Raw genomic sequence first — 12,069 nt, 5'->3', positions numbered from 1 at the left:
AACACTGGTCAGCTGGGCTCTGCTTGCAGGACTTGATGCAGGAGACTCTGGGCAGCTCCTTTGTACCTGTAGCAAACAGGGAGTCCTTTCTTGAAGCAGTAGAAGACAGGCAAAGTCCTTCTAGTGGTGAAGCCCAAGTGTGCAGCTGGTGCAGTCCTTCAGAGTGCAGTGTCCAGGTGCAGGTCAGGGGTCCGGCAGGGCAGTCCTTCTTCTTCTTTGTCTTGTTGTTTGTAGGGACCTGAGGTGTGGGTGCAGCTCTGCCATATTTGTACTTGCTCCTGGGGCTGGAAAGCAGTGGGGGGACTGTCCAATCACAAGACAGGCTCCTTCCCCCTTAATGACCACTTCCTGGGGAGTGTGGCAAAAATCCATCCCAGGGAGCAACATTCTTCAAAAATCCAATATGGCTGAAAATTATTTTTGGAGTTTACATCTAGCTGAGCCCACCCACTGGTGTGGCTCAAAATCCTAAACACTCATCTCCTGCCCTTTCCTTATCTAATCAAGAGGGCACCTATTTGTCTGGGGTTGCAGGAAATGAGGGAGGTCCCGAGCTGCTCCAAATGTCCTTCCCTGCCTTTGAAGACCAGTTTGGCTGTTCTCCCCCCCATCCTGCTTCACCATCTGCTGAGGAAGATCTCCTCACCCAAGTACATCCTTTGTGTTCAGCCCAGGCCACTTCACGCCTCATCAAGTCAGCCTGGCCAGGCTGCCAGAGGCTGGCCAATTAGAAAAGGGCACTTCAGAGCTGAAGGTGGCAACTTTCAGGTAGAGTTTTAAAACTCTTTACATGAACTAATTATATTAAATCCAACACTGGTATGTTGTGCTATTTATGATAACAATTATTTTGATACCAAATTCAAGGTATCTGTTAATTAAAATAAAGTCTCCCCATTTTAGCCTATGAAGGCCGTTGACTACAGTGAGGGAAAAACAAATGTGGCTATTTTACCTCACCAGGGCTTATACAAAAAAATGTATAAGGTCCCTGCTTATAGTTACATGGCACCCATCCCTAGAGGCACATAGGGCACACCTTAGGGGTGGCGTATATGTAAAAATAAGGTAGTTCAAGACTTTGGAAGTACTTTTAATTCCAAAGTCGATTTTGCATATAACTTTAGTTTAGAAGCAGCCAGCAAGGCAAGCCTGCCTTTAAAATGACACTGGGCACCTCAGCAGTGCACCTATGGGTGCGCCACCTATGCTGGGGTCCCTAAATCTACATGCCCTACCATATACTAGGGACTTTTAGGTAGGTTGATATAGCCAATTATAATTAGCCTAATTTGCATACTCAGTTTATACAGAGCACAGGCCCTGGGACTGGTTAGCAGTACCCAAGGCACCATCAGAGTCAGGAAAACACCAGCAAAAATTGAAACTTGGGGGCAAAAAGTTAGGGGGACTCTGCAATCAGCTCTGTTTTCTCATAGCATTGCAAAAAGTGATGCTCCAGTGGGGGTAGGGCCTTGTAAATCTGGCCCTCCGTTTTTACATTTATACCATATAGATATTTATGTACCATATATATTATGGATTATAATGATCTGAATACCTCTTCAGAAGATGTTGCACTCAGACTGTCCACCATTGCACTAGCTCTTGGTCAGACTGCCTCCAATGATCATTTCTGAGTTTGTGTTTGACCTGCTTGAAACGTTCTCTATATGAGGCTTTACCAGTATTTTTTGCTGCCATACAGTGTCTTTCTGAGCCTACTTATTGGACACCTCATTTTCCACTGAAACCATAGGTCCCTAGCTTCTCGAATAGCCATCTCACAATGTTTAAAACCCTTGGGTCCATTGGTTAATATCACCCCAAAATCCCTCTCCTATTTATTTGTTTCGAATACACTCTCCTCCTGATGCAATCTCTCTAATTAAAGATGTCTGCAAATATGTTTAGGACCAGATCTACGTAGCTTGTTCTTGGTTGCAAAAGGCCAGATTCACAGAATCGGTGCCATTTGAGGCCAAAAAAAACATTTTCATATGTCCAAACTCAATTTTATGATTTGGTAATCTATTTACTGAATCGCAAAATGGGTTACCGAGTTGGTATGAGGAAGGGGCGTCCCTTCTTAATAGTGAGTCGTAGTGGTATGTTGACCGTGAATGCTGTTGCAAAACAATGGCAGTTACCACCAATTTCAACCCATTCCCCTTCCCATTTATTTTGTGAATGGGGGGGCGTCAACATTTTTCCACATCAGGCAGTGGTCCAATGTCTAGTCTGGAAAAATAAAAAGGAAACTCTTCATTTCTTTTTCAAACACATACATTTTTCCTTTAAGGAAAACGGACTGCATTTTAAAAAAAAATAAAAAAATTGCTTTATTTCAAAAGCAAACAAAGACATGGTGGTCCGCTGTCTCCAGCAGTCCACCATCCTTGTGTTTTTGGCAATCCCCAATGGGTCACAAATTGCGACCTACCTCATGTATATTAATGAGGTAGGTCAATTGCGACGCACTGAGAATCACAGACAGTGTGAAAACACTGTTTTACGTAGTTGTTTATGATTTCCTAATAGCGAATCACAAAAATTTGATATTAGGAAATCAGAATAGGGAAGTCTATGTACATCTTGCCCTTACAGTGCCAATTCCATTGACTTTACCTAAAGGAAGGGGAATTCTGACTTCCGGTCTCGTTTATCCTACCATGCTTTATTGGCGCATACTAACGTCACACTCTTTCCAACCATGTAACACCATAGAGGGTGTCAGAGGTATACCAAAATAATTACATAATTTTTTGATCGCCAGCAGAACAATTTTTATGCTTATATTATTTTCCTGCTAAACAGTCGATGTTGTCAGCCTATTAGAATCTTTTCCTAGGACCGGGGCCATCCATCTGAAGTGGGTTAACATAGGACAAGGATGTGTTTTATAGTTTTAAAGAACGTCCAGCATTGAAAGAATAACACGACAGGGGCAGCATATAGCACCTTCTAGTGGTATTAGCCATGTTAGCTGTCCTGTCATTGAGAAATAAAATGTGCTTGCCTTGAAAGCAGTTAATAACTGTTACAGGATAACCTGTGGGCCCTATGAATCTCATGATCCACGCCCTTCTGATGGGCCTGCAGGAAAAAGCAAGGGATAGGCAGTCGGTGTGAAGTGCTAATGGAAACTATTTTCAGCATCATAAGTGGTAAATGGGTCTGCAAGAACCCTATGATTCTGCTTTTGTAATAACCTACGGGCGCAATTATATCTCTATGGCCGAATGTAGCCTCCTGTTGCTTCCTTTAGTTCCGACATGGACACTAGGAGAGACGTTTCTACCTGGTGGCTCTAGCCACATTATTAATGGAGCATACTGGTTCATCATTTAGGGCATAGAGGCAGTACAGATAGAAAGAGTGAGCATTCTGAATCATGGCAGTGGAAGGTATGTAAGTGGAGCAGTAGATATAACCAAACTGTGACTCAGCTAAGTTCTGCAATGGCCTCCGAAGGAGTGGGTTCAGGGCTAGAGTCACAAAACCGGAGTTCTGAGTTTTGGATGTGGGAGGATAAGTGTGTTTGGCCTGCTTCTATACATGCCATCAATCACAATAACAATTCACCCAAACCCCAGAGTTGTGATCCCCAATAAAATGTTGTGTCGGGGGAAGTAGAATGAGCCATAAGTGCAGGGAAAGCCAGACTTCAGTGTGTTGCTAAATGGGGTGAATTGTGCAGCAGCTACAAGTTCTGCACTTCTAGCATTTACTGTTATATCTTGATTTTTGTACCTTCAATAATTGTTAATGGATAACCTAATCACGGGTATTTTCTCAGGTTGAAGCATCCAGAGGCATTTTTCCTTGAACTTCGACTTTCAAAGGATAATAGGTCCTTGGAGCTCAATTGGCTGGCTAGTTTTTGGCAGGCTTACATGGAGACAGTAGGATGCTAACTCACCGGGCTCTACTCAGCCATTGACTTAAGGCAGTGTGCAGTAGAATGCTAAGGTGGGGACCAGCTTTTCCGGAGTTTCTGATTAAAAGGATGGTACACCACTGCTATTTAGGCTTTGGTTTTTGGAGCTGAAATCTTGGTAGGTGACTAAGGCAAATTCTAGACCTGCAATGATCCCAGTGTTGAGGAAGCTATGGAGCTGTCAACTGAGAAGGCACTATATTGTAGTGGCTAATTTTCTTGAGATATTCCAGGATGAAGGTCAGGAGTGTTTCAAATAATTAGTCAAGTGCATAATTTTGTGCTGCAGCATTTGCCTATTCATTGGGTTAAGGATATATGACTATACGGGGAAAGGTTCAATCCAAACCAGGAGTAAAAATGAGAATTGTTTTGTATTTCTTCTTTAAAGTTAATCTTTTATCAATATGTCTTATTCACCTCCAGTGTGACTATTGTTATTACCAAGGAGAAGGATGTGAGGTTGTCTACAGCAGACGGAGCAACTTTTGTTATTCTTTTGCATCGAGTTTGGAAAAAGCATCCTGTTCACCAAGACTTCCTTGGATTCTACGTTGAAGACAGTCATATGCTTTCAGAGAAAACACATGGATTACTAGGTCTGAACTTTCGTCATTTGTTTACTTTAACTCATTATTATTGTCGCAGGTGTAAGAAACAGCAGGATTGGGCTAGCAGCACGCACTGTACAGTGTACAGTGTTCTGGAAGACTACTGCAATTAAGCACAGTGAAGCCCAGCTTTTAGTTCCACTGGAAGATAAAGAAAATATAACCAAATTTTAATGTGACCATTTTTCATTCAATCAAAAATGTTTATCCTTCAGTTGATGCTATTCCTTTAAATTATTAGTTTGTATTCTACTTGGAATACTCAACAAATATCAGATATTATGACAATAGCATAATGTAAACAGTAAGTGTTAGGGCTCTACGGATGAATGAATGAAACATTTAGGGCCTGAGTACGACCTTAGAGAAAGGGATACTCTGTCACAAACGTGACGGATATCCCACCGCTGTTTTACAAGTTCCATGGGATATAATGGAACTTGTAATACGGTGGATGGGATATATGACACATTTCTGATGGTGTATCCCATCTGCAAAGGTCGTAATCAGTGCACGTATACCTCTTAAAGAGGTCTTCTGATGCTTCTTAAACTAATGTACCAAATAAAAGAAACCATGAAAAAGGCTGAAATCTGTTATTTTGGGAACAGATGAGATTTTAAGCCCTTTCTGAAGCTTTCAGAACTGTCTTGCGCAAAAAGGGAGATAGACATGGCATTCCATGCTTTAGGCATCAGAACTGGTGACAATCGCCCTCCCTACCTGGCTCTTGTATTTCAGTACCTGGATCAGGAAGTGAGACTTTGGGACCTATTCACAAAGGTACGTACATGCAGTAAAGTTTTGAGTGCGGAGTTTCTGCACTTTTGGTGGAATCTCAGCCTGGCATACTGTAGGGAATTCACAGCATGGAGATTCCATCCCGAGTGAGGAGAGTAGCATGGAAACATTGTTACCATCTAAGAACCAGATGTCATACAGTACAACTTTTTGTGCAGAGTACATTAAAAATACATTTATGGACAATGGGCAGCTTGGGCAGTTGCCAAAGATAAGTGAAAATAGGTGTACTTCTTCGTCCTAAAATTGTCCAGACAGTTGCATTTTATATTAATGGAACTTAATTTACTAAATCATTGGTAAAGCACACTAGTTATGAATTGCAATGGACAAGCCTTGATATTACAGGAATTTGGATGATGCATTAAGCTTAATGCAATGATATTTCTTTAGAATGATTATTGACATGATTCCATAGTTCATGAATCTTTATACCCATCATTGTACACAGTAGTGCACTTTTCTATCCTTACAACATCTGACTGGCATTAAGTTTAAAGTCCTATATTACAAGTCATAAACCACTTGGCCTCCAACCTATTCTGTTAAAGGTACTGTGTATGTTCAATTAAAGACACCTTGAACTACTATTAGTGTTTTAGCAGTGACCACATCAGTCAAGATTGTATTAGTGGCTACTGTATTTAAGATTACACTGTGAGCAGTAGTGTAAAAAAAAGTTATGTTAATTTGAAATGCCTGAACATGGGTAATACATAACAATCATTTTTGCAATGCCCCCTAGCACTCAGGTAATAATGTCAGTAAGATGTCTTCACAACACTATTTGATTTATCACTCAAGTATCAGCTTGATTATATTTTGGAATTTCAGCCATCTTCCTCCAAACATCAGCTCATGAGTTCTGAAAATATACACATTTTTGCCTTGAATGCACACTAGCAATTCTGGTATACATATATTAATTAAATCAGGAAAAATCATATTTAGTAGACTTGGCTGCACACAGGAAGGCTACTTACAGGTAGCTGGAGAGCTACAAGTAACTCACAAGCTACACCTTGGAGAAGCCTGTTCTAATATATCAAGAGGTGATGAACTTCTAAATAGTAAGACATACAATCACATTTCATAGAATAATTAAGACTCACTTCACTATCTATTTATACCTTTTCTCTCACTGTTTACAATACTATTCACTACATAATGTTTGGGAAACGTTTAAATCATTAACATACAAAATATATTGTGAAAGGAGTGTAAAAAATAAACAAAACACAAACACAAGCAAATATTCACTTTTTTTTATTTTAAGACATGTCTAGCTCATTGGCTTCATAGCTTACAATCCGCTTAATGTTGACCTAACAAAGATCCTATACTAACACAAACATTGACATTAATTGATGATTTAATTATGTAATATGATAGGGATACCATTGTCTGCCAATGTCCTTAATATAGTTAATAATAGAATTTGCCAGAACTCAAAGCAGCATATCTAGATTTTGTTAATATTTAGGTGAAAATTAGTCATAAGCAAAAAAGGCTGTGTTGTGTGTTCCCATCTGTCTATTGTGGTGGTCAGAGTGTCATAAAACTAGATCTAGTAATAGTCCTTGTCACTTTCTTGTCTAATTATTTTCAAATGTGTTTGCAAACCTGCTCATCAAAGTATGAGTAAGTAATAGGAAAGAACATGAAATTCTTTTTCCATTGTAATTTTTCAGCTACTAATTCTTTGCTTTATTTGCACATGAAAATTTGGGATTGTCATATCTAGACTTTTAAACCATTCTTTAAATCCTAGGTTTTTAGTTCCCAGTTAAGTATATTTGACCCATAGTTGTGCCATGCCACTAATCATAGTCAAGATTTACACACTAATAGATGGGGTCAAGTCACCCAAAGATCCCACATGTTTTTCAAGTCATTGCTATTAAGTGCCCTGCCCTTATCATAAAGTGTCCAAACATTTGGACTCAGCGAGGCAACATCAGAAGCATTGTGTATGTCAAAAACGACTTCCAAATATGTATTATCTTATGTGGCTACCAATTTGCTGGAGTTCTACTCCTGTAATTTATTTGGCCTTCCAGGTTGTGGCTTGTACTTCCACAGGGAAACCCTAATTTCAATTAAAATACAAAAATAATTTCTGTTTTACCTGATGTGCTTAATAAATGTCCTTCATGTGCAGCAACCATTTCGAATTTTCTAAAATTCAGATGCCCAAGTAATTAAAACAACATGTATACAAACTTAGACAAATCCCCAATACTTTATGGAATGTGTTCAGTGTTGGTCGAATCACCATAGACATGATTTCCAAATTATGGACATTGATATTCAACACCAGCGATGGCACCAATGACTCTAAGTACCCAGATGTTTCTCCTCCACAGATTAGCATCATGCCATCTAACTGTAGATATAGGCAATTGGTATTCAATGATGCATTCTGGAGATTGCCATTATTACTACACAACATCAACACTGGCCAGGCAGTAAATGTCAGAGCTTTACTTTGAAAAAGAACTAATGTGGGTGCAATTTATTATTTCACCATGAATATGCATATATTCTTGATATGTATTAAAGGAACAATTCACAAACTCAGTAGACAATCCTCAGTTGCTTGGAGACTTCTTAAATGTCATTTTCCATTCAGAAAGCAATATGGTAGTTCAGAAACTCTATTTAGTAAGCAAATGGTAGGATGCTAGAGCTATTGTGCTTCATCTGCCATCAGCAACTGAACTTGAAGGACATTAAGGACATTACAGCAATAAACAGGTGATCTGATATTGAAAAAGATCACTAGATCATAACACTTGGTTTTGTTTTAAACATACTCCCACCCAATCGCATGGAATGTAAACTCTGTTCTGATCAACTAGCTAGCTGCAGTGGCGTCATTCAAAATGTATGGGTTCCCCTACATTAAGACACATTAAACAAGAGCTTGTAGCAATGAAATAGGTTCCCACTTGTGTTCATTGCTTTAAAAAGATAGTGAATTGTCACGGAGAATAGATGGCAGAAGCAGACCGCACCAGAGGAGATGACCATTTTGGTCAACATGAAAATCTTCACAAGCACCTTATCAGGACAGAGAAAATGTGTTCTTTCCTGACCCAAACTAAATGTTTGTCATCCAGGCAAATAGGGAATTCTAGATGATAACAGGAACTTTGCGTGTTTCCATGTTGACACTGAGGGCCTGATTCTAACTTTGGAGGACGGTGTTAAACCGTCCCAAAAGTGGCGGATATACCACCTACCGTATTACGAGTTCCATAGGATATAATGGACTCGTAATACGGTAGGTGGTATATCCGCCACTTTTGGGACGGTTTAACACCGTCCTCCAAAGTTAGAATCAGGCCCTGAGTAACTTAACTGCACAATTGTTCAAAAACATAAGAGAATTCACAAGTAGGTTAGTCCTTAATTTGAAGTTCTGTCCTCTTGACAGTAAAGCTCCTCTTTTTACTGTGTTTCAATAGCCCAGATCCCTGAGAGTGGTTTGTGAACTCTTTAATAATGCAACCAACTCTGAACCTCATCGAGAATGTCTCATTCCTAACCGTCCAGTAAGCCGATTCTTAAAAGCAAAATGTATTTTTTTACAAAGGGCATCACGCTTTGTTTACAAGACATTAGGGGGGTCATTCTGACCCCCGCGGGCGGCAGTCGCTGCCCGCGTGGAGGGAGCCGCCATATGGCCGCTCCGCGGTCGAAAGACCGCGGAGGCCATTCTGGCTTTCCCGCTGGGCTGGCGGACGACCGCCAGAAGGCCCGCCCGCCAGCCCAGCGGGAAACCCCTCCCCACGAGGAAGCCGGCTCCGAATGGAGCCGGCGGAGTGGGTATGTGCGACGGGTGCAGTGGCACCCGTCGCGTATTTCAGTGTCTGCATAGCAGACACTGAAATACAAAGTGGGGCCCTCTTACGGGGGCCCCTGCAGTGCCCACGCCATTGGCATGGGCACTGCAGGGGCCCCCAGGGGCCCCACAACACCCCATACCGCCATCCTGTTCCTGGCGGGCGACCCGCCAGGAACAGGATGGCGGTATGGGGTGTCAGAATCCTCCATGGCGGCGCAGCAAGCTGAGCCGCCATGGGGGATTCCCAGGGCAGCGGAAAACCGGCGGGAGACCGCCGGTTTTCCTTGTCTGACCGCGGCCAAACCGCTGCGGTCAGAATGCCCTGCGGGGCACCGCCAGCCTGTTGCCGGTGCTCCCGCATCCCCGAACCCGGCGGTCCTTGACCGCCGGGGTCAGAATCACCCCCTAGGTGTTCTGATCTCTGTAGCTATGATACTAAGAAAATCATATGTCTCTGAGTGCTTTAAAGATCATAACTGCTACTCTGGTCCTGAAGAGACCTGACATAAATACAACAAATTTATTCAGTTGTTGACCTCTTTCCAAAACACTAATTTTGTCATGTTAAAGACATTTACTGACAATTATCAATTCCATCCACAAAGTGAAGCAAATGAAACCTTAAATCATGTCTAAGCTGGGTTCGGCTCACATAAGAATATAACGCCCATGATTACCACAAGCATGTTCTACAATGAAACCTTGATGACAATGTGTTTGAGCTTTGATTTTATTTGATCTGCTGATATGCATTAGACAGAATATAGTATGGATGATGTGTAGCCTCAATTAAATTACAAAAAGTTCCAACCCTCCCTAGAAAATTACATTTCAGATTTAAAAACAACAACATGCTTCATCATTTATGTATTTGCTTGATGAATGCTTGTTTCTGTATTTTTGTGCACTGGTTTGCATTTCAATTCATCGAAAGTGCTTAGGCCAGGGTCTCCACCTTCCCGTAGTGACTCAGTGGGGGTTCCCCAGTACAATAATGGTTCAGTGAGGGCCCTTGGGTTCCAATATTGATTAGGTGGGGGCCCACAGATGTCAAAAGGTTAAGAACCACTGTTCTAATGCCTCTAAGAATGCCAGTTTAACACCATGCTTTCTAGCCATGGATTAGTAGGCGTGCCAACATCTGAAGATGGACACATCTAAAACTGACACCCCAATGAAGCTCATGTACTTAAGAGAGGACTGCTGGATCGTTCCTGAAACTCGTTTAATTGAGTGCCATACCATGATACGTCAGGGAGGTCAATTAGATATCTATTAATTGAGAACATGCAGATACTCTATGGATTTAATAGTCTAGTCCCCTTCAGTGTCTCAAAAGATGATTTATGATGTAACAAAGACAGAAATATGTGTTTGCATGGGTCTTTGATATTAGGTAAGATTATCACAGCTGATGATCTTGTATTTTTCCCAAGGACAATTTTTCCATGGTGTCGACTTTGAGGTGTTTGACCTCCATCAAACCTCTAACCCACTGAAACCCGATGCTACAATGATTGTTAAGAAGCACAGGCTTACAGTAACAAGGTAAATAAAATCCTCTGGTATTTGTTTCACAGGTTCAAGCTTACTTACGAATGGTTATCTGAGTTTTGTTTAGCGGCCAAATAATCTTGCCCCATAGTTAATGGAGCATGCATCAAAGATCTTTTCATATCAATGAATGGGAAAGTGTTAAATCATTTTTTCAAATTAAGGCTAATTTTATGATTCGAAGGAGCTCAATGGCAAACGTTTATATATTTTAGTGACTGCATAAATGAAGAAAACAATGTCTGATCTTTGGGAACATACTGCAATGCTGTCTCAATCAAAACTGTGTATAAAACTATACATATATCACATACTTTACCTTCCATCACCTGCTTGCCTCAACTTTGAGACCTGGTGTATGGCAAGTGTTGCAGTAAGCTGATCATCTTCAGGTTTGTTAACAGAAATGATTTCTTAACTTTTGAATCACAACATTGAGTGCTGATATCCAGAGAACACAATATGGTTGGAGGTTCATTCACCAATCTACAATACCATCTCCATCCTTTATGGTGTTGTATAACTGTCCATGTCATGAATCATATAATGTTCTTTCAGTGTCTCATGATTTAATGGGTTTCTAGGTCTTGGCTCTAGACAGCGCACATACACCGAGACATGCTGTATCAAGTTTGTGGGCTGACAGGACGGCCATAGGCTTGATGGCACCATCATCACTCCATTTTGTGCTATCCTCATTTGACAGGGACATGCATAGGTCATCCTTCGTCCAGTGGTTAGCCCACCTGAGAGCACTGGTCAAGTACTGTAAGCGTACTCAGCAGTCATTCCTTAAAGAACATTCAGGACTACTATATTACTTTGTTTAAATCTGTTCCACGTCTTGCCACGCACATTGGGGGCACTGTTTTAATTAGCGGCGAGCCCCAAGTTTATTATTATTATTATTAATTGCATGCCACTGCCTGGCTCCTGTTTCTTCCATGGCTGTACCCACAAGGGCTGCAGCCACCTCTTCCTCCTCCTGTGCCGGCCACAAAATGAAGCCTCAAGCGTTGCCCCATCCCATCGTCCTACGCCTTTTGCTGTATGAAGTTTATTAAGTTAGGTTGTGTTTTATAAACGTGCCGTATCTGGAATAAACCACAGTGCTTTCCCTGGGCTTGCCGAGATACTACTCTGCTGCTTCATATGTTTTGTGACTTGGATCATTGGTTGAAGACATGTTATGTTAAGTTGATACTGTAGAAAGATAGGGCTCTTGTCTATAACATTAAAGGCTGGAAGTTAACGTTGTAATTCGTGATGGGAACAGAAGCGACTGTTTCAGAAAGTTAATCTGAGTTTAAGCT

General features: G+C 41.1%; 1 protein-coding gene across 1 annotated transcript in view; it reads left to right on the top strand.

Moving 5' to 3' along the window:
* Nucleotides 1-12,069, top strand: part of LOC138259000 (inter-alpha-trypsin inhibitor heavy chain H3-like) — a 554,189-nt gene that overhangs the window by 519,087 nt on the left and 23,033 nt on the right. Inside the window, exons 21-22 of the mRNA XM_069206373.1 lie at nt 4,367-4,539; nt 10,639-10,750. Coding sequence (XP_069062474.1) covers nt 4,367-4,539; nt 10,639-10,750 — 285 coding nt within the window. The remainder of the gene's footprint in view (nt 1-4,366; nt 4,540-10,638; nt 10,751-12,069) is intronic.

Source organism: Pleurodeles waltl, chromosome 9 (assembly GCF_031143425.1).
Source record: "Pleurodeles waltl isolate 20211129_DDA chromosome 9, aPleWal1.hap1.20221129, whole genome shotgun sequence".
In the NCBI taxonomy this organism is placed as follows: domain Eukaryota; kingdom Metazoa; phylum Chordata; class Amphibia; order Caudata; family Salamandridae; genus Pleurodeles; species Pleurodeles waltl.
Note: the sequence above shows the minus strand (reverse complement) of the source record. Positions and strands in the feature narration are given on the sequence as shown.